This window comes from Emys orbicularis, chromosome 2 (genome assembly GCF_028017835.1).
Source record: "Emys orbicularis isolate rEmyOrb1 chromosome 2, rEmyOrb1.hap1, whole genome shotgun sequence".
NCBI lineage: Eukaryota > Metazoa > Chordata > Testudines > Emydidae > Emys > Emys orbicularis.
Window position 1 is genome coordinate 261,632,786 of NC_088684.1, and position 23,900 is coordinate 261,656,685.

Sequence of the window (23,900 nt, forward strand, 5' to 3'; positions counted from 1 at the left end):
TGAATTGAGAAATATGAAAAATTAAGTTATTCATACTCCATTGTAATAGGACTCTTTATACATTCCATGGGTGGCGTACCCGAGCCCACTTATCCACTGACGCTTTAAAAAACCCCGTACCCCAATCTGGGTCTATTCTGGTTATGTGATATGTATGTATCTCGTGATCCTTGTAACTGATACCTGTAATCCCTCATAACTCAAGCCGGACCCCAGATGTACAGAACCTTCGCTCTTAACTTGTGTATATTTAATTTTAAACATTAACTTTAATAAAAATTTTAAATCTGCTCTTGGAGCATTTGCCAGACCATCACTGACACAAGAAGTATTCAAGTCAATAATTGCAAACTCATGAGCACGGTACACATCCACAACACATCACATTTCTTGCGTGTTAGCAATTTTTGCCTCTTACCTGCCTGCTGCATTGAATCTTCCTTCTTGTTGTGGCAATGACTTGACTCTAACTCGAGGGACCCATGTGAAATGCCAAGTTGTAAAGAATATTTTTAAGAGGGACTGCAACACATGACACACATTAATGGTGCTGTTACAGGAGGGCTCACAGTAGCTTATAAATGTGTTTTTCTTCCGCAGAGTATGAATTCATTTTCTCCCGTTTTTGGGAGATCTCAGGTTCTCAGTACTGTTTGACACATGATTCTGAAAAGTGGTGGTTTGAGTTCATTAGTTCTTGGTACTCACCAGTATAATTGTTTTATCTTTCTATGGAAAGATGGCAAAACCCTGCACCCAGACCCTACCATGTGGTAATCTGATTGCTGGATCTTTACTCATTGCTCAACAAGATATAACCTTTGTGTTTCCAAAACACCATGACTCTTGTCAGAGCATGTAAAATCCTGAAACTTCTGCTTTTCACTGTCTGAGGTTCCAGAGGCTGTAATCACCTTTTCAAGTAACTGTACAAGTTTTGGAGATCCATCACTAACAGAGCAGATGTTCTCAGTATGCTTGGACACTTTCATTTCTTCTCATCAAGATTAGGAACATTCATTTGAAGTGTGCACACTTTTATGGTTTCATAATTAATACAGTAAGCCTGCCTTTCGTCTGTTCTTCAAATGTCTTGTGAAGGGAAATGTTCCAAAGAAGCTAATTTGTGGTCTTGGAATGTATGGTCTTTTTTGGTCTTGGAGTCATCCTTTTTTCAGCCATTGACTTCTGTTTTGGCCTGGCCTGGCCCTGCATAGTGTACTTGTACTTGCTAAACATAACAGACGATATTTGGCGATGGGCGATATTTGGATTGTGTTGCAGCTCAGCTGGCTGGAAATGGAAGGAGTAGTAGGAGAAGAAACTGCCTGTGACACTATTGTGATTTGATGTAGGACACAGAATTAGTTTACAATATATAAAACTAAAATATTGAGAGCTCTGAACAAGTTTTGGTGTATTGGTCTGATTGGTATTCAAGAACTTCTGAGTTCTGACCTGCCTCATTTTTTTCTAAGTCAAGTGGGGGAAAGCATTTACCTACTTCACAAGGATGTTGTGGTGACACCTAATGTTCTAAGGTTCTTTTGAACATGAAAACATGAACATTTGTAAATGGTGGATATTCTTCTTACACTGAGATCCCTGAGCAAGCTCTCCCTGACCAAGACAAAGCAGAGGCACTAGGGACCCCCTTGACTTTCCCACTGGTATGTGAGGTAGCAGCATCCATCTTCCAGAGTAAGGTTACAGCCCTCAGAGGTGCCAAGACTTCCAGTTGAGACAGTAGCAGTATGTGTGGAATAGGGCCTCAGCCAGGGCTCCCCAGTATACCTGTTTTCCCTCCTAAAACCCAGAGTTTACATTTGCAACATATAATTTTCCCTTACTCTTTAGGCTTTTGTCATAATCTTTGTTAACGGGTTTGACTGAAGGGGAAGGATTGGAGGTAATTGGGTGAAGTCAGGACAGGGAGGAAGCCGAAGTAAAACACAATTTCACTGCTCAAAATCTTCATTAATGCAGACATAAGGTTGACCGGCAGTGCCTCATACCCTTCCAGAATGTCAAATGCACTTATACCTAAGCCTCTAAACACAGATAATATAAAGTTAAGCTGGAAAATAAAGTTAAAGTAATAGTGTCCACAGCCCTTCCCTCCACAGAACCTTAACTCTGTCCCCCTTTGCAGCTGGCAATTGGTAGTGGAAGAAAACCAAACCTGACCAGTCCCTTTTAAAAAAAAACTGCCATTTTCTGTGTTGTGTCCAGTGTAATGGTATACCATTGTTCTTCTTCAAACACTCCTGCTAACTCTCACAGTGCTAGATGTTTCCCATAGCACTTTATTTCCTGGTTTTAGTGGTTTATGCACATTCAGTGTTCTGGAAAAGTGTGAGGCGCATTGCTAGTCAAGTGTAACAAAGTTTTGGGTAGTCAGTTTCCTTTGTATTTTGAGGAAGTGATGATAGTGAGAGGGCATGGTTGAGGGAAACCTGTAGGGAGGGGGAGGATTGATGGGTCTTCCTCACCACCACTCAGATACCAGGTCTCTTCTCCCCCTGTTCCCTCCATGGCCCAAGTATGGTTGGAGGGGTTATAGGAAGGAAAGAAAGAGGCAATTGGGCTGTGAGGGTATAGCTACCAAGTAGAGGCAGAGGTGAATGCCAAGCTCCTTAGTCTACTTTGGGGGCTAGTGTAAGGTGAAGGGCTCCTGTACCATAGGAGGATTGCAGAGATATGAAGTGGTCCATTCATCCCAAAGTCTGTGCTCTTCCCCATTTCCCAAAGTCTGTATGAACCTCTGCTGTGGCACACCAGTTTTCAAGAAAATTTCCCTGTGTGTGGGGGATTTAGAGTACTTTGATTGTAACAAATAGCTTTGAGGAAATGGTTGTAGGGGACAACCTTGGCTCGAGTGACCATGAGCTAATTCGGTTTAAACTAAATGGAAGGATTAACAGAAATAAAACTGTGACTAAGGTTTACGATTTCAAAAAGGCCAACTTTAATAAATTAAGGCAACTACTTAGGGAAGTGGATTGGGCTAACATACTTAGGGATCTAAAGGCAGATGACGCCTGGGATTATTTCAAGCTGAAGTTGCACGAGCTGTCCAAGGCCTGTATCCCGAGAAAGGGAAAACGGTTAGTAGGCAGGAGAATTAGACCTAGCTGGATGAGCGGGCGTCTCAAAGGGGCGATTAAGAAAAAACAGAAAGCGTACAAAGAATGGAAGAGGGGAGAGATCAGCAAGGAAACCTACCTTATTGAGGTCAGAGCATGTAGGGATGCAGTGAGAAAGGCCAAAAGCCGTGTAGAGTTGGACCTCGCGAGGGGAATTAAATCCAATAGTAAGAGGTTTTATAGCCATATAAATAGGAAGAAAACAAAGAAAGAGGAAGTGGGACCGCTGAAGAATGTAGATGGAGTGGAGATTAAGGATAATCTAGGCATGGCACAATATCTAAATGAATATTTTGCATCGGTCTTTAATAAGGCTAATGAAGGGCTTAGGAATAGAGGGAGCAGGACAGAGGGGAATAAAGGAGGGGCGATTGACATTACAGTATCAGAGGTGGAAGCCAAACTTGACCAGCTAAATGGGACTAAATCGGGTGGACCGGATGATCTTCATCCTAGAATATTGAAGGAACTGGCGCGAGAAATTGCAAGCCCCTTAGCGATAATTTTTAATGACTCTGTAAACTCGGGGGTGGTACCGTTGGACTGGAAAATAGCTAATGTGGTTCCTATTTTCAAGAAGGGGAAAAAAAGTGACCCGGGTAACTACAGGCCTGTTAGTTTAACTTCTGTAGTATGCAAGGTCTTGGAAAAATTTTTGAAGGAGAAAGTAGTTAAGGACCTTGAGGTGAATGGCAATTGGGACAAATTACAACATGGGTTTACGAAAGGCAGATCGTGCCAAACCAACCTGATCTCCTTCTTTGAGAAAGTAACAGACCTTCTAGATAAAGGAAATGCGGTGGATCTAATATACCTCGATTTTAGTAAAGCGTTTGATACTGTGCCGCATGAGGAATTATTGGTTAAATTAGAAAAGATGGGGATCGATATGAAAATCCAGAGGTGGATAAAGAACTGGTTAAAGGGGAGACTGCAGCGGGTAGTACTGAAAGGTGAACTGTCAGGTTGGAGGGAGGTCACCAGTGGGGTTCCTCAAGGTTCGGTTTTGGGTCCGATTTTATTTAATCTATTCATTACTGACCTCGGAACCGAATGTAGGAGTGGGCTGATAAAGTTTGCGGATGACACAAAGTTGGGAGGTATTGCCAATTCGGAGAAGGATCGGGATATTCTGCAGGGAGACTTGGATGACCTTGTAAATTGGAGTAATAATAATAGGATGAGATTTAATAGTGAGAAGTGTAAGGTGATGCATTTAGGGATGACTAACAAGAATTTTAGTTATAAGCTGGGGATGCATCGGTTGGAAGTGACGGAGGAGGAGAAGGACCTCGGAGTCCTGGTTGATCGCAGGATGACTATGAGTCGGCAATGTGACGTGGCTGTGAAAAAAGCTAATGCGATCTTGGGATGCGTTAGGCGAGGTATTTCTAGTAGGGACAAGGAGGTGCTGCTTCCGTTATACAAGGCGCTGGTGAGACCTCATTTGGAGTACTGTGTGCAGTTCTGGTCTCCTATGTTTAAAAAGGATTAACTCAAACTGGAACGGGTACAGAGAAGGGCCATTAGGATGATCCGTGGAATGGAAAACCTTTCCTATGAAAGGAGACTCGAGGAGCTCGGTTTGTTTAGCCTAACCAAAAGAAGGCTGAGGGGGGATATGATTGCTCTCTTTAAATATATCAAAGGGATAAATACCAAGGAGGGAGAGGAATTATTTCAGCTCAGTACTAATGTGGACACGAGAACAAATGGATATAAACTGGCCGTGGGGAAGTTTAGGCTTGAAATTAGACTAAGGTTTCTAACCGTCAGAGGGGTGAAATTTTGGAACAGCCTTCCGAGGGAAACGGTGGGGGCGAAAGACCTCTCTGGCTTCAAGATTAGGCTAGATAAGTTTATGGAGGGAATGGTTTGATGGGATAACGTGATTTTAATCAATTAGGCATTAACGTGCCATCGCTGGTAAAATGAGGGTCCGGCTGTAGAATCTTGCCTGTATGCTTGGGGTTCTACTGATCGCCATATTTGGGGTAGGGAAGGAATTTTCCTCCAGGGTAGATTGGCAGAGGCCCTGGAGGTTTTTCGCCTTCCTCCGCAGCATAGGGCAGGGGTCGCAGGCTGGAGGATTCTCTGCGACTTAATTTAAAGACTTCAAGGGAAAGTGGGTGGGTCAGCTTTTGTGGCCTGCATCATGCGGGAGGTCAGACAAATGACCATATTGGTCCCTTCTGACCTTAAAGTCTATGAGTCTATGAGCTGTATCTGAGGAACTCCTTGACCAATGACCCCAAATGCACACTACTTGCTCTTTGCCATGGCATAGCACTTTTCAAGACAATCCGAGTATCTGTGTGGATTTTCAAGCACTTTGAAATATCCACTCTTAAACAAAAGGCTCTTCTCTCAGGGCAAAACGAGGGGGGCAGTGTCATGTAACCTCATGTACCATCCCATGCCTCGCCTCTGTTTGGAGGGGGCAATCCCTGTCCCAAAAACTACACTCATGTTCCGCCACCCCTCCCCCCCACGCAGCTTCCCTTTGCTTCCCTGCCGTTTTCTGCAGGGAAACACAGGAAATCTTCAGGAGGGCCATTTTCTGCGAGCACGCAGTCATGCAGTATCCCCCCAGGAGTAGCTTGTCAATGCTTAAAATGCTATAGAGGCACAGCTGCATCGCTGTAGCACTTCAGTATATATACTGCCTATGCTGCTGGGAAGGATTCTCCCGTCAGACACAGGCAATCCATCTCCCATTGACCTAACGCTGTCTACACTGGGACTGAGTTTGGCTTAACTATGCTGCTCAGGGATGTGGATTTTTCATACCCCTGAGTGATGTAGGCCTTGGCTACACTTGGGACTTCGCGGCAGCGCTGTGAAGCGTGAGTGTAGTCGCACCGCCAGCGCTGCGAGAGCTCTCTCAGCGCTGTATGTACTCCACCTCTCCGAGGGGAATAGCTTGTAGCGCTGCGAACAAGCGTGCAGTGCTGCAGGCTCTGATTACACTGGCGCTTTACAGCGCTGTACTCGCTGCGCTCAGGGGGGTGTTTTTTCACACCCCTGAGCGCAGCAAGTTGCAGCACTGTACACCGCCAGTGTAGCCAAGGCCGTAGTTATGCTGACCTAATTTTTAGTGTTGACTGGGCCTTAGTGTAGATAAGGCCTTAACTATTGTGGTGTTGCCACCACATTGTAATAATCAATATCAGATTGTAATGAGTGTAAATCAAGAGGTGAATTTGCAATGGCCAAGAAATAGATTTTCAAAAAGAAGTTAAGAATAAAACTGGAAATTAAAAAGTATAAAAGCAAAGATAAAAGATAAGCAAGGTTTAAAACTAAATAAATCTAGAAATAGGCAGAGTGAAAAATAAATAGGCAAGAATTAAAACAAAAATTAGAAAATACGCATGTAGGAAATAAAAGTAAGTAAAATAAATGAAGGGTTAAAACAATTGTAAAAGTAAAGAGGCAGTGGCTGAAAACTTTTAAATACAGATGCTTTTTTTAAAAAGAAATTGTATTGGCATGAGTTATTAATAAATCTTATTAAAATAGGCAAGTTATTGTTGTGCTGTACCAAGCATGTATGAACACATGGACTTTGACCTAAGGAGTTAAATATCTTAAAAAAAAAAAAAAAAAAGACGAAAGAGGTAAGGGCAGTTAATAAACGACCAACCCTGCACCTACTGCCTTTCATCCCAACATCTGTTGTCCACCCCCCCCCCCAAACAAAACAAAACAAAATAAAAACCCATCAAACATGTATGGAAAATTACTGGAATAAAAATTTGTGCCTGCCATTACCCTGATCGCTTTGCCTGTTTCATTGGATCTCTTTCTCACACCCTTTGTCTATTTTTCGTCCTTTTTAGTTTGCAGTAAGCATGTTGGGCCTGGGTCTATGTCTTTGGGCATCTCTTCACAGCATAGTTAGGTCTAGTTATAACTTGAATGTTACCCATAACTCGATTCCCATCCACCCACAAAATTCTCTAGTGGTGCTTTAGCTGGCCTGTTGGGGTGGGGTGGATGGAGGCTCCAGTGATGCAGGTGCTTGAGATTGTAATGCAGTGGGGATGCAATATCTCAAGTTACAACAGCTCATCAGTAGCTAATCAAATCACTCTGTAGCTGGAATGTTGTTTTGAAATTTGGTTTGGCCTCTCACTCATGCTAGGTTAACTCGAGGTGCAGTAACTCGAGTGCACTATTTCAAGCTAACTGTGACAGTGAAGACTCGTGTTTGTCCAGCACAATGGGAATCCCATTCTCTTCGTGGCATTTAGGTGCTGCCTAATAGAAATAATAAGTATAACAGTTTGGAGCAGCTGTGGCTAAACAAGTATTTGTCAAGTGGGGTAGAGTCATAACGGATGAATGCTGTCTGTCATATATATATATATATATATATATATATATGCTACCTTCTTTTGCTAGCATTGTGCTAGTCCTGTGCTGCCATCCATTGTAGTTCTGACATTCCTTATGGTGACTCATTAATTTGTTAGTTATGCATATTTCCTTTTCTCACTACTAGATGACCTCCTGAGGTCTCTTCCAACCCTAATTTTCTATGATTCTATACTATTCAGAAAATCCTAAGTGAAATTTTTCTGCAGCTCTGAACTGAGCCACGTTGGCAGTTTTGGAGAGTCCCACTTTGCCTACCTTTATTTAAAGTAATTAACCTGACTGGCATAAATTTAACTCCCATTCTTCTCTTCCAGATTCAATAATATCAGTTAAAACTTGTTGGATTTTTTGATTGAGGAATATGCATGGTTTTTAATACAATTGGTTGCTTTGCAGATCTATTCCTATGACTTTCTGCAATTTGCATGTTAGCATTGCGTTTCACTTAATAGTGTTGCATGGTGGGTTTTTTTAGTTCATTGTACTACATATTATGGCTTTGTTTATATGCTACAGTGACAAAAGAACAACAGCAAGCATTGGAGTGCATAGCTTTTTTCATATTTTGCAGCTTTTTCTGAGTCTAGCTAGCTAACATGAAGACAATATGATTTCTAGAATTTCAGACTTTGGGGGGATCAGAGTATTACATAATATGTATGCTTAGAGTTAGAGTGGAGCAAAGTAACAGCTTTAAACTTCCGGGTGACTCTAGTATCTTTTCCATTAAGTGGCATTGGGGAACTGACCAAACCTAATTTGATCCTCTAAGTGGGAGTTTATATTATGTTTCCATGTACAGTACCCTTGCTCGGTTTCCTCTCCCTCCCCCACTTGACACATGAGTGAAGAGTACCAATGTGTTTTCTTTACATGGCTTTTGACCTGTACTAGGTCATATAGGTCACATGTGAGTGGGATGGAGAGCTTCAGGACCAGCCCAAGCTAATGGAAAAATGATTGAAAAATGAGCTGGGGTGGTTTCCCAATTGACCTGCCCAGCATGCAAAAGGTTCATGTTTCCAAAGTAAGCCATGGAGTTTAATCAGCTTGAATCCTATTGGTCTATGCAAATAGGATTTCATTTCTTACTAAAATGACTTTGAGAGTAGTTGGTAAACTTGTAGGTAATAATTTTAAAAAGTAGTGCCCTGCTCTGTGCCATGGTTTACATTGTTTGCCCTGAACTGTGAAAACTTGAAAAAAATACAGTTAGAATGAAACCAATTTACATGGGAATATATTGCTTCTAAAGAGGCTATTGAGCAAACGGGTAGTTTTCTAAAATAAAAAAGAAGTATTTCTGAACACTGATAAACTACTGATTGAAAGGTACATTTTTCTCAGTACAGCTTCCTGAGATCTCACATATTGAGTAACATACCCCAGCATGTAAAATCTGAATTGTATTGAAACAGCAGATAATTTTATTATAATCAACTTTTTTTGAGTTTCTGTCTGGTGGTGGTTGTATTAGTGAAAAGTGAGATCATTTTTTCATGCCAGTTATATCAAAGCACAATGTGAAAGATAATTGTTTTTTATAGTGCTATCAACCCAATTCAGGAAAGCATCTTTTTAGAGAATAGTTTTAATGGGATTTAAGCAGTACATGTGTAAATGTTTTTTTTAGTAGGGATGGATTTAAAGACATTTTAGTGCTGTCCTGAATCTCAGAGCCTTAATAATGATTAAAGAATCAGAAAGAAAAATGTACTGTTTAATATTGATATAAAATATTTAAACAAAGATCTGGTTGTTTAACCAGTATTTAACATTTAGGAGGTTTTCTACCAATCAGAATGCAAATTAGTGTTTTGTTTAATTATATGTCTGCTCAGTTTAGTAAAATATAACTGCTGAATAATGTCACTCCTTTTCCTCATATTTTTTTCATCCAACATATAAAATCCTTCATCTTTATTAGTTTCTAAAGACTTTATGGAGTTATTTAATATCATTATATTTGTATTTTTTTTCATTTTAGCATACATAAATTATATCATCACAAAAAAGCTTTTTGAAAAATATCACTACCAGCAAAAGGCCTCACAATCTCTTTATAAAATAATCTATACAATATTAACTCATTCATAGAAATACCAGATAAACTCAGCATAAATATAGATATTGAATGGGAGTTTTACCATTGATTTCAATGGAGTCAGAATTTCACTCAGTTATCAAAATAGTTATAATTGACTACTATTCTAACATTTTTGCCAAAAATCGCACAGCCAAGCTTATAGAGTTTAATCATGTTATATTAACAATCCAACAATTTCTTCAAAGTAACTTCTACATCTGAATAATCATTACTTAAACACTCTTAATTTTGCCTAATAAGTAAGACTTTTAAAATCACACATTTTCTGGTCTAGTCTTAGTTTTATAAGAAATAAGCATTTCTCCCAATCAGTTTAAATTCATATCTTAAAGTTACCAAAAAATTAATTGACATCTTCTGTTAACTTGTATGGAAAGACTGTGTGCATGTGTGTGTAATGTAATATTATTATACTATGTGTATATATTAATATAAAACTATAAAATATAAATAACTTTTTTCAAATATTTCAGATCTCCCTTTTAATGTGATAGAATTCTCGTTACATATTTGCAGATGAAAATAGTCTTGGCATTCTGTAAAGTAATCCAGAGACTCCCATCCAACCCCAAAATATAAACATTTTCTGTATCATGAAACTGTTTTTTAGACCCAGTCTTTCAAAGACTTACTTATGTTTAATTTCATACACTTTGAGCAATCCTGCTGAGTACAGTGGGACTACTAACTGTACGAAATTAAGTACGTATGCAGTCTGCAGGATTGGTGCCATAATCGTAAAACGGTAGGTTTTCTGATTATACAGCATGCTTCACAAGCTTGCTAAAGTTTCAGGAATAATTGCCATTATTTTGATCAGTAGAGCTAGTAGTGTTACTATTTGCCTTTTGATAAATATAGTGGATATGTCAGCACGTACATTTCTATTAATTGCTGCAATCTGATGCTTGCTAACTGAACTGACAGCTGGCACTATATCTGATAAAAAAAACTACATATTAGTAACTGACTTTCTGTTCTTTGTTTTTATGGTGCTATCATAACATAATAAGATTAAAAGTTTCAAAAATTATTTTAAAAAGTATACTGCTAACTTGTGAAACTGAAAAGAAAGACTGTTAATGTTTTCTTTAATGTTAGGATACTCGAATGTTTCTCTCTCTTCCACGCATTTTTTTTATTGGTTGATGTACAGTTTTTTTGTGGTCTAACTATCTCTTTTTTAACTTCTTTTCTCTTAATCAAAATGTTAGACTTACACAAGCACTAGCAACAATGCTATGCCAGGCTCCTTGAAGCGGTTGGAAGATACCACAGCTCGATTTACAAATGCAAATTTCCAGGAAGTCTGTGCACATACTTCAAGTGGAAAAGATGCTTCAGAGGCTAGAGGGTCAGAGAGCAAAGGGAAGAAATCTGCAGGTCACAGCTCAGGTCAGAGGGGAAGAAAGCCTGGTAGTGGAAGGAATCCAGGAACAACCGTGTCAGCTGCTAGTCCTTTTCAGCCAGGTATTTAAAATAGCAATAATACTGTTTCCCTGATGACCTCTGAGTAAACAGATAGAAATCTTTCATACTTAAATTTAAAAAATCGTTTACCCATCATCCAGAATAATGATAGGAAAGTTTGGTTATTTTAAATCAATAAATGCTTGTTGCATCTTTTGCTGGTTACTTTGTTTTCAGAAAGAGATGCCTGTCTCTTTTTTGTATGCTATGTGTATGTTCTGTTTTTACAGGAAAAGACAGTTTATGCCCATTTAGGTTTAGTTTTCACTTGACATTTCTGGTTTTGGCAATTTGTAAATCTGCTGGCAGATTTGCTCACTGCTGAAATTTGGCATGTAAGGTCTGAGTATAGGAGACATTTAAAAAAAAAACACAAAACTTTAATAATACTGATTTTAAATTGCTGAGTGTAAAAATGAAACAGAACAAACTTCTGTTTGTATTTTATGTACCTTAAAATCATGTATAATGTGTCCTAAATGATTATTTTCAAGATAGACTGAAACTTGTCTTAGGAGCTTTTTCTGAGTCCACAACGTGCCTTCAAAATATACACATTTTAATTTTTACATCATTCCAGTCTATTGGGTATATAATGTTTTTGGGGATGTATGTATGTTACCCATATTTTGGTGATTTTTATATATGCATAGGTCTTTCTGACATTCTAAAATAACTTTCTAGAGCCATTACTGGTATCTTTAAAACAACAGCAACAAAAACCACCCCTTTCCCACCACCCCCAAAAAAACCCCAACCGAAAACGCACACACTATTTCTGGTCTGTCTGGAGGATAGTTTGTGGTGGTCAGGGAGAGTAGTAAGAATCCATAATAATTTTTACATTGTTTATTAATAAATATTCATTATACAAATCTGTTAATCTGTGAGGTATAAACCCACAAGTCATGCAGTTTAAAGAGGAATTATGTTCATTCTTCTTCGAGTGCTTGTTCACGTCCATTCCACATTAGGTGTGTGCGCGCCGCGTGCACGAGCGTTGGAAACTTTCCCCCTTAGCAGCTCCCGGCGGGCCGGCAGGGCCCCCGCCAGAGTGGCGCCACTGCGCCGTGCATATATACCCCCACTGGCCCGACCCCCTCCAGTTCCTTCTTACCGTCCATGGCGGCATTGGAACAACCTCTCTCGTAAGAGAAGCAATCCCTTAGCCTTAGAGTTGTATAGCTGTTATCAGTTAGTTATCAATTGTTTCATGACTCCTACCCTCCTCCAAAGGTAAGCTTGTGATTTACCTAATGTGGAATGGACGTGAACAAGCACTCGAAGAAGAAAAAACGGTTACTTACCTTTTCGTAACTGATGTTCTTCGAGATGTGTTGTTCACGTCCATTCCACCACCCACCCTCCTACCCCTCTGTCGGAGTCGCAGGCAAGAAGGAACTGGAGGGGGTCGGGCCAGTGGGGGTATATATGCACGGCGCAGTGGCGCCACTCTGGCGGGGGCCCTGCCGGGAGCCGCTAAAGGAAAAAGTTTCCGACGCTCATGCACACGGCGCGTGCACACCTAATGTGGAATGGACGTGAACAACACATCTCGAAGAACAACAGTTACGAAAAGGTAAGTAACCGTTTTTTCTGAAACTTCCAGTGTGGTGAATATCAGAATGATGACAAAGGAATATGGATTTTACATCTTCTTTCATGGTTGTTTTTTTTATAAAGGTTGTTATTGTGTGTGCGCGTGTGTAGTGTTACCATTTGCAAATTTCTTTGAGGGTCTGTTTTATTTACATTCTTGAATAAGACTTCAAAAATTGATTATTGGAATCTTATATTGAAAGAGATCATTTCTTACTTAAAGAAGATGATAGTTGAGAACTTTATTATGCACATGAAAATTATTATTTTTTAAATTTGCTTATTTTGTGCAGGTTATTTAAAAACAGCATACAAGTTGAATCCATAAGATCATACCTTTTGAAGGAGTCATTTTGGATTTAAATGACCTCCCCTGCTTTTCAAGTTGAAACTGGGCCCAACAAATTTTGTCTCGAGAGCAAATAGTAAAGGTGCATCAAATGACTGTTTTGACTGAGACATTTTTAAGATGTTGGGAGCCTGTTCTGCCATGAGATGCCCTTGTGTCTCACTAATGTTAATGAGAGTTCTTTCTGTTTGTTCCCAACATGTGGTAATTTTTACATGTACATAACTCTACTACTAAACAAATTAAAAAAGGGAAAGCTTTCTTTCAAACAAAAGTGCTGTAAAAGTATGTATTAAAGTGCAGCCTTTGTTTTGAAAAAATATGTTGGGAAATCATTGTAACTTTTTACTACCTCTTTGAAACCTATGACTTCCCTTTACATTCTTTTGGAAGTGTATACTAAGTGTTTCAAAACAGGTTAATGCAAATGTTCTTTTGTAACTAAGACTTTTTTCCTAATGGCAAAATTAGGGATGGATTTGTGCAACCCTTTTTAGACTTGTCCTTGATGCCTGTGGGTAGTCTTATTGGAGCCAATAGGGCTGCTTGCATGAGTACCATTTGCAGGATTGAACTCTTAATTGCAAATCTTCTGGGTAGTCATTCCTCCCATATGCTTATACTTTTTTAAACAATGTCCGCAGTTTGCATTCTGCATGCTAAAATAATCCAAACACTATCAATTTGTTGTATTGAAGTATCAGAAAGTAGAAGTAACGTTTTGTTTAGATTTTCATTGTATTATGTCTTAAAAATCACAGAGCCCAAGACAGTGAAAGAAAAATAGATGCCAAGAATGGCAATAGAGTGCTGTTAAACAGTTTAAAGCATTATTTCCCACTAGTCAAGCTAGTAGATGTTTAGTGTTTAAGGTACCTTATTGGTTAGGAATACTAGTTGTTCCTAAAGTGCTCTGTAGTTTAAAAGTATTTAATGCATCAGTGTGCTCTTTATACCAGCTGTAAAAACAAAAGTATAGAAGAAAGACAGATGGTGACAGGTCAGGATTGATGATGGAAAACCTCTTTTATATAGATGCTAATTGAGTAGCAAAATTGCAGTTGTCTTAAAATCACTGATGTAATGTAAATTATATATTTTAAACAGATTAATAATCTGTGTTTACTATAATGGAGTACTAACATTAAAATATGACTTTTGTTGAAAAAGAGCTTTTACCAGTTTTCCAAAATGTAATTTGTGACTTTCTCTATACATACTTTGTGTAGGGTCAAAGGAATTTGAAATGTATTCTTAAAAGAACACTGACATGCAGATAATTATGCCCCATAGTCAGTTTTTTTCAAAACCTAACTTAAAAAAAATCTATAGAAATACTTACTGAATTTCAGTGAAAACACATTTGTATTTGGACTACTTAAGCATTCCTCTGAATATTTGCAGCCCAGTCATTTCAGTATTGTGCTACTGCATGAGAAGTAGAAAGTGAGGGGGCATGATTCACAGCTGTATAAAGGCCTTTTTATGCTGTTCCTACAGTATGAAGAGGCTTAAAGTGCCCTTTATACATCTGCCTGAAAAATACCCCTTGTGAAGAGGACCTCCATAGCCAGTGTAGAACTGGGTGCAAGTCCTCCACACATAGCCCTACTTCAGAACCCTGGCATAGGGGGCATGTCATGGGCAGAGTGTAGGCTTGTTGGGTATGTGGCTGGTGTACACTGTGCCATAGTTATTCTTTATATCTTGGGGGACATGTAAAGCAGAGTGTAAGTTAGAGCAATGTGCTTTAACTTACACCAGAGCCCAGGATGATCCCAGAATATAGGGGCCATTAGAGGGGGCTTATAAACCACTTTTGTCCATCTTTTCCACTCACTTTCTCCTTCCCTCTCCATCCCTGTTCCCAAGTGCAGGAATGAGGTGGCTGAGAATCAGACCCAACTGAGTGAAAAACTAAGAAGCAAACACAGTAGAAATAATAAAACCAAATTAAATGTTTTAAAAATTACATTACAAATTTAGGGCTTGTCTATACAGATTGTAGCAAGCTAGGGTATAAATAGGAATTTTGTAGCGCACTCCAGTCTACTCCTGTTTGAAAGTGGAGTAGATTAAAATGCACCAGGGAACTCTTAAGGCTTGTCCCACTGTCTAGGGGTTGATTTATCGCGTCTAGTGCAAGGTAGAGATATACCCTCTCTTGCCACATACCAACTGTTCACATAGACAAGCCCTAAAGTGGTAAAGCTGTGTTTCAAAAGAGACCTCCACCTCCAAGTTTTATTTTCTAGAATATCCAGCTTCTTGAGCAATTTTAATAGTGATAGAAGCGTTTTATTTTTAAAATCATAAAAATAATCATAATAAAAAAATTAAATCCTTGTCTTTCCGTCTTCCTACAGGCAATTTTTTGGGGACTCCTGGCAGTGTAAAATCATCTTCTGGAAGTTCAGTTCAATCTCCCCAGGATTTTTTGAGTTTTACAGAATCAGATCTGCGTAATGACAGTTACACTCATTCCCAACAGACTTTGTCAACCAAAGATGTACATAAAGGAGAGATGGGAAACCAAGAAGGGAGTGTGAATTGTTTTAGTTCCTTAATTGTTCTCCCTTCAACCTCAGCTGTTGTTTCCCAGTCTAAAAACTTTGACAGCTCACCTGGAGACTTAGGTAATACAAGCCTTACTTCAACGGGATACAAGCGAGTCCAAACTTCTGGGATAGAAGAAGAGACTGTAACAGAAAAGAAACGGAAAGGAAATAAACAAAATAAACATGGGCCTGGTAGGCCCAAAGGAAATAAAAGTCAGGAGAGTATTTCCCACCTATCAGTTTCTTCTGCTTCTCCAACGTCATCTGTGGCATCTGCTGCAGGAAGTGCAACAAGCTCTAGTCTTCAAAAGTCCCCAACGTTGCTCAGGAATGGAAGTTTACAAAGTCTTAGTGTTGGATCATCTCCAGTTGGTTCAGGTAGGCGTTTCAGATTTGTTGTTTCATATCTTAAAAAATGCGTGGCTTCATTTTAGAAAGTCACAATTCTGAGTATACTTTCAGAAATGTAAAGTAGCATTTTACTTTAAGTATCTTTAATGTTTCTTTAAAAAAAAGAATTGATAAGCAGATAATGACCTTGGTAAGATTAACTTTTTGCCATATGTTTCAGTACATATAATCCTTAAACAGCTATAATAGATTGATCTGACTGTATCTGGTATTGGCCTAACTGCCGAAGCTGCGGAAACAATGAAATGTATAAATGTGTTATTTTGAAATGATGTAGTATAAGATTTAACTACAGCAAATGATATTTTGTGCAGGTTACAGTGTTTTATGTTCTATTACACATACAAAACAAAATCAATATTAAAATATATTCAGCATCCTCTGCAGCTGACAGACCGCACTCAATTTCAGTCCACCTGCACAAAAGTTTTGAAATTTGTTTATGGAAAAAGTACTAGTTTAAAAAAACATTTAACAAGTCCTTCGTTATAACCTGGGCCTAATGTGCCTGAGTGACCATCTCTTTCTCCAGTATCCCTCTGAGGCAGTTGAGTTTGACGGGTTGTCCTTCCTCTGTGTTCTAAGGCTACATGTGAATTGGGCCAGGATAAGGCTTTTCTTGTCCAATCTATGGAGCAACCTCACAAACCATTATGCTTACCAGGGTTGTTCTGTTGTCTTCAAGACTCCTTACAAGGCCTTTTTGTTTGGATCACTAAATTTAATCACTTGACATCTCTTTTGCACCAACTATTAGTCCCCCCCCCCTTTTTTGGAGGGGGGGGGACTATTTTCTTTTGGTTTCATTTTTGTGGCTTGGTGTCTGTGTTGTTGGATACAGTTTTACATATTTTTAATTATAAATTTGCACGGACTTCAGATGCCTAGCAATAGATACTTCAGAAAATAGCTAAAGGAAAATTCCACCTTTTTTTTTTCTTCAAAATGAGACACGTACCCCAAAAGTATAATTTGTCTTTAAAAAACAAATTGTAATTCACAAAAAAATCAAAATGTACTTTATGTAGGGTGCTGTTTTCCTTCTAACAAGTTGGAAGTCATAGAAATTAGGATCAGAACACATACTTCTGCATTGAAATTAATGGAAAAAACTAAGACTCTGAAGATAAATATTTAACTAGTGTTTTGTTTTCCAGCCAAATACTGCTTTTAAAAATTTATTGACTGTGTATTACTTTATTTTATTGCTTGATGATGTCCAAGAACTTCAGAATTATGTCCCAGTCCTGCATCAAGTTCTGCTAGTACTGACTTCTGCATCTGTGTGGAATCCCATGGAAGTCGATCAGATTTTGCAATGGCATGGTACAGTAGTTCAGGTAGCAGATCCAGATGCGAGATCCTGGTTTTGGATAATCTTCATTCCCACATCTTATCTTTGTCCCTATTCTCTTCTTTTTCAGTATAGTACTCTTAGGGTAAATCTATACTGCAGCCTTGGGTGTAACTTTTGCCTCAGGTAGACATGTGTGTGCTAACTTTGATTGAGCTACACACCCAAACACTCCTTCTGGACTGCCAGCTCGGTGCTCAAATGCCCTGCAGATAATCTCACCCCATGTGTCCAACCATATAGGAACTGTAAAGTATCTACTAAAAATAACCCCAAATAATTGTACGTACCTAGACATGTCACTGTTTGATAGTCCATTATGTTAGGCCTCCTAAGTTTATCAGTTGAAAAGCTGAGGAGCTTTCCTTTGCAGGATGCTCCTGTTCATAATTCCACAAAGTTTCAGGTAGCTGATTCAATGAGCGAAGGGCAGATAAGGTAGTCAAAAGATGTGTGATGCCCTGTTTCATCATATGGCAGTCACCATCACATACACGATGTGGATATATGTAAATTATATCTCTTGCCCAAAATTTACATTCAGAGTCTGTTATTGCTTCAGTTGATTTCTGTGAAAAAAATAAGTTCTTCAAGTGGTTGCACATGTGCATTCCACTGTGGGTGTGAGTGCACCTCATGCACAGTTGGGAGATTTTTCTCAAAGTGGTACCCGTCTGGGCAGTGTGAGTGCTCCGTGATGTCTCACAACGCTGCATGCAGGCATAAAGGGCCACACTGCCTTCAACCGCCCTTAGTTTTTTCCTATCACCAGTGACAGTTGTTGTTAGAGATGTGATCTTTGTTTCTTCATATCGTCCTCCCTTACTGTAAATAATACCAGTAGCATTAGTTTTTAGTCTTGTATAGTATATCTGTAAATAATTAGTTATAGGATTAAGTTTAGAATACTGTCTTTTTAGAGTAGGGTCACTGATGCCTGGTTGGGTACCAGAATGATGTCCTATTTTCTGGGCTTCAAAGCCTGTTGTTTATGTAACAGATCTATGCCAGTGAGTGACCCAGACCCCAGCTGCCTTAAGTGTCAGGGAGAGGTGTATGGAAGTGACAAATGTCACATTTGTAGAGGGTTCAAACCCCATTGGAAAAGGACAGGACTGCAACACCCAAGTACCTGCTCATGGAGTCTGTACTTCGTCCGCCGTTGGAACCCTCCTACTCAGAATGGGTACTGAGCACATCTAAGTCTGTTAGAAGTGCTCCTCCTGTTCTGACAGAGTCTTCAGGCAGCTCTGCATTACTGGTGCCTAAGAAAAGACTGGTTAAGTCTCCTAAGGACTCTGTACTGAGACCCTTGGAGAGGAAGGCTTTGAGTGTTTACAAGGACTCAAGTATCAGAGGGGTAGCTGTGTTAGTCTGTAGCCATAAAAACAACGAGGATTCCGGTGGCACCTTAAAGACGAACAGATTTATTTGGGCATAAGCTTTCGTGGGTAAAAAAAACACTTCTTCAGATGCATGGAGTGGAAATTACAGATACAGGCATAGATATACTGGCAAATGAAGTGGAGGGAGTTACCTTACAAGTGGAGAACTAGTGATGATAAGGCCAATTCAGTCAGGGTGGATGTGGTCCACTCCCAATAATTGAGGAGGAGGTGTCAATGCCAAGAGAGGGGAGATTGATTTTGTAGTGAGCCAGCCACTCCAGTCCCTATTCAGGCCCAAATTAATGGTCTTAAGTTTGCAAATAAATTGTAGCTCTGCAGTTTCTCTTTGAAGTCTGTTTTTGAAGTTTTTTTGTTGAAGGATGGCTACTTTTAAATCTGTTATTGAAAGTCCAGGGAGATTGAAGTGTTCTCCTACTGGCTTTTGTATGTTACCATTCCCAATGTCTGATTTGTTTCCATTTATTCTTCTATGTAGAGATGTCCGGTTTGGCCACTGTACATGGCAGGGGGTCTTTGCTGGCAGATGATCGCATATATCATATTAGTATATGTGCAGGTGAATGAGCCCTTGATGGTGTGGCTGATGTGGTTGGGTCCTCTGATGGTGTCGCCTGCCTCAGACCCTGAGTCCCCCGTTCTAGGCCCATGGGTTCTTACAAGATGTTTGCGGATTGTTCACATGAGAATCTGTAATTGTATTAACACAACTAAAAAAATCAGTGTAGACACAGCTTGTTAAAAATAATATTGACAATTAAATGACTCTGGATTTAGGATTGAATACTAGCATTGGGTGAGTGAGCATAGAGGAGAATTGGAAGAAGTAAAATGTTTATTTGACAAGACATGAAATTTGGGGTGGTTAGTAGCAGTGCTGGAAGATGGCAGATGGATGTGGTAGATTGTGGTATAAGCGATAAACAACTAAAATATTTTCTATGAAGTTTTGTCCTCATGAAGAGGGAATGCTATAATGGAACAGCAATTAACACTATAATGGAAGGCTAAATTGGTCCACACCATATTAATCCCCCAAAGTGCTCAGAGAACTAAATTTGATCTTTACTTTGTTTCTATGTTTTCTCTAATTTCTCCATCCCAGGGGTCGGCAACCTTTCAGAAGTGGTGTGCCGAGTCTTCATTTATTCACTCTAATTTAAGGTTTCGCGTGCCGGTAATACATTTTAACGTTTTTAGAAGGTCTCTTTCTATAAGTCTATATTATATAACTAAATTATTGTATGTAAAGTAAACAAGGTTTTCAAAATGTTTAAGAAGCATCATTTAAAATTAAATTAAAATGCTGATCTTACGCCAACAGCCTGCTCAGCTTGCTGCCAGCCTGGGGTTCTGTTCACCTAGGCCAACAGAGGGCTGATCAGGGCCTGCGGCCGGGACCCCAGACCTGGGGGAGGGGGGTGTTTCAGGGGTCAGGGCAGAGGGCTGGGGGAGGGGGTTCAGGGCAGAAGGCTGGGAGGTGTGGGGGGTGCAGGGCAGAAGGCTGGGTGTGTGTTGGGGTGTGGGGGGTTCAGGGCAGATGGCTGGAGGTGTGGGGGGTGCAGGGCAGAGGGATGGGGGTGTGGGGGTGCAGGGCAGAGGGATGGGGGTGTGTTGGGGTGGGGGGGTGCAGGGCAGAAGGCTGGGGTGCTTGGCTCGTGGGGGTGCTCCCAGCCCCCTGCCCTGAGCGGCTCAGGGCAGGGGGCTGGAAGGGATATGCCCTGTTCCACCGCCTTCCCCCAGGCTCCGTCCCTACCTCTCTCTGCGTCCTCTACGGAGCAGGGAGCACGCTGCCGCTCTTCCCCCTCCCTCTCGCTAGGCCCATCAGCTGATTGGCCAGGGAGGGAGAGGAGGAGGGGCAGGAAAGCACCGCTGGGGGAAGAAGCGGGGGAGGGGGGAAGCTTGGCTGCCGCAGAACCAAGCTTCTGTCTCCTGCCCCCGCAGGGGAGAGCAGTGGGCCGGGGGGCTGAGTGGGGCTGGGGGCCGGGACCGCGGCAGGGAGCTGCATGCCACTCAGAATTGGCTCGCGTGCCGTGTTTGGCACGCGTGCTGTAGGTTGCCAACCCCTGCTCCATCCAATGTACTGCCCTCCCTCTGAAGATCGTAATAATTTGGGGGGAGGGTTGCACCTTTATCAGACTTTTCTGAGGATCCATACTGCAGCATACCCCGTTACCGTCTGCCGCTTCATATATAGCGAACTTTGGTTTGTACTAACATAAATTTTAAATTCTGATTTTGGTCAGAAATCATCAGGAGTTTGAGGTATCCCCTTCTATCTCTCTTTAGGAGCATGGATATTGAATACCAAGTCTATTTTTCATTCTAATGACAAAGTTCATACTACTGTCAGCACTTCTCAAGAGCAAGCAAACTTACCTTCTGTTTTGTTTAATGAAAGAACAGTAAAATGGCCAAGTAAAGTCTGTTCTTGTACTTCATAGTTGATGCTGTGCAATAACAGAAACACTCTGATAAGGGCAACGTTCAATAGGCTAGGCCTGCTGGTGAATGCACAAAAGTCAACCCTCTCTCCTACTCAGAGAATAGAGTTTTTAGGGGCAGTACTAGATTCGTGACAGGCCAGAACATTCCTCCCGGAATCTTGTTTCCAGGCCATTTGCTCCATCATAGAGGGTCTTGGGTGCTACCCTGCCTCCATGGCACAGAACTATTTGATACTTCTGGGGCATATGGCTGCCTGTATGTATGTAGTACAGCATGCGAGGCTTGAGCTCAGGCCTCTCAAGTCTTGGCTTGCCTAAGTATTTCGCCCAAGCCAAGACCACTTAGACAAAGTTGTCACTCTGTCCCCCTCTGTTATCAAGGCTCTCTGGTGATGGCTCAATCCTCAAATGGCATGCACGGGAGTGCCCTTCCTCAGACCCCAGTCCTCGCGATCTCTGGTTACAGATGCGTCAGCAATGGGATGGGGAGTGCATTTAGGGGGGTTCAAGACTGAAGGTCTCTGGTCTCTAGCAGAGCTCTCATTTTACATCAATGTCAGAGAGCTAAAAGCAGTTGGTTGGCCTGCCAGACCTTCCAGGACCATCTGCAGGGGAGATGTGTATCGGTCATGGCAGACAATACGACAGCGATGTTTTATATAAAACAGAGAGGGTGGAGCACACTCCTCTCCCCTATGCCAGGAAACCCTCAAGCTATGGGACTTCTGCATAGCCCACTCAATATACCTAGAAGCATCTTACCTTCCAGGATCTCAGAACGAGTTGGCGGACCACCTCAGCAGGTCTTCCACAACCATGAGTGGTCCATTCACCCGGACAACATCTTTCAATGGTGGGGAATTCCCCATATAGACTTGTTCATGACTAGACACAACAGGAAGTGTCTGCAGTTCTGCTCCTTCCTGAATCACAGCTCGGGCTTAATCGTGGATGCATTCCTCCTTCCCTGGAAGGACCATCTGTTTTACGTATTTCCACCCTTCCCACTTGTTCACAAAGTCCTACTGAAGGTCAGAAGGGAAGGAGCTTCTTTGATATTGATAGCACCAGCCTGGCCCCGTCAGCACTGGTACACCATTCTCCTAGACCTGTCAGCGGAGACCCCAATCACCCTGCCCCTGGTTCCGGACTTGATCACCCAAGACCATGGTCACCTTCAGCATTCCAGCCTCGAGTCTCTCAACTTCACGGTACGGAACCTCCATGGCTAAACTCTCTGGAGCTAACATGCTCAGATCCTGTTAGAGACGTCCTCCTGGGCAGCCGGAAGCCATCCACTAGGGCCATGTATGTGGCTAAGTGGAAGAGATTCTCGATTTGGTTGGTGCAGAAGGGCACTCCACCTACTCATTCATCAATACCCCTTATCTTGGACTATCTGTTACACCTGAAGCAGCAAGGTCTTTCGATGTCATCAATAAAGGTTCACCTGGCTGTGATTTCAGCATTCCACCCAGGGGTCACTGGCCGATCTGTTTTTACTAACCCAATGGTCGGCCATTTCCTTAAAGGGCTTCAAAGGTTACACCTTCAAGTGTGACAATCGATCCCCACATGGGATCTCAACTTAGTGCTATCGAAACTAATGGGCCCCTAGCAACATGTTCACTGCTCTACCGTTCCTGAAAGGTAGCATTCCTGGTGGCTATAACTTCAGCCAGGAGGGTGTCTGAGCTTAAGACCCTGACATCCGAGCCTCCATACACTTCTATAAGGACAAGGTCCAGCTTCGGCCTCACCCAGCCTTTCTTCCAGAGTTAGTCTCACAGTTTCATGTCAACCAGGACATTTTCTCCCAGTTTTCTACCCTAAGCCACTCGCCAAGAGCTGGGAACAAAAGCTCCATTCCCTGGATGTTAGGCGGGCGTTGGCTTTTTATATCAAAAAGACAAAACCATTTCGGAAATCAAACATCTTTTTGTCACAATAGCAGCCAGGATAAAGGGCCTCCTAGTGTCTTCCCAAAGAATTTCATCATGGATCATGTCCTGTATCTGAGCGTGCTATGACTTGGCAAAGTTACTTGCTCCCCCACTGACAGCACACTCCAGAAGGGCGTAGGCCTTCTCGGTGGCATTCCTGGCACAAGTCCCGATCCAGGAGATCTGCAAGGCTGCAACATGGTCATCGAGCCACACCTTCACCTCACACTATGCTATTACTCAGCAGGCCAGGGACGATACCGCATTAGGCAGAGCGGTACAACAATCAGCAAATCCTTGAACTCCGACCCCTCCTCCTGGGGACTGCTTGGGAGTCACCTCCTTGGAATCGACATGAGCAAGCACTCAAAGAAGAAAAAATGGTTACCTATCTTTTCATAACTCCTGTTCTTTGAGATGTGTTGCTCATGTCCATTCCAAGACCCACCCGTCTACCCCTCTGTCGGAGCCAGCTGGGAAGAAGGAACTGAAGAGGCGGCAGGTCGGCAGCGCCATATATGTGGCGCCATGAAGGCGCTACTCCTGGGGGTGCCTGAAACCTACCCGACAGATACTACTAGGGGAAAAACCTTCCAGTGACTGTGCATGCTGCACGCACACCGCTACTTGGAATGGACATGAACAACACATCTTGAAGAACAATAGTTACAAAAAGGTAGGTAACTTTTTTTATTTTCTGAAAGAGAAAGAAAGAAAGAGATGTTCT

General features: G+C 41.3%; 1 protein-coding gene across 1 annotated transcript in view; it reads left to right on the forward strand.

Annotated features, from left to right (window-relative positions):
* Window positions 1–23,900, forward strand: part of MLLT10 (MLLT10 histone lysine methyltransferase DOT1L cofactor) — a 206,813-nt gene that overhangs the window by 117,805 nt on the left and 65,108 nt on the right. Inside the window, exons 10-11 of the mRNA XM_065397985.1 lie at window positions 10,851–11,106; window positions 15,421–15,990. Coding sequence (XP_065254057.1) covers window positions 10,851–11,106; window positions 15,421–15,990 — 826 coding nt within the window. The remainder of the gene's footprint in view (window positions 1–10,850; window positions 11,107–15,420; window positions 15,991–23,900) is intronic.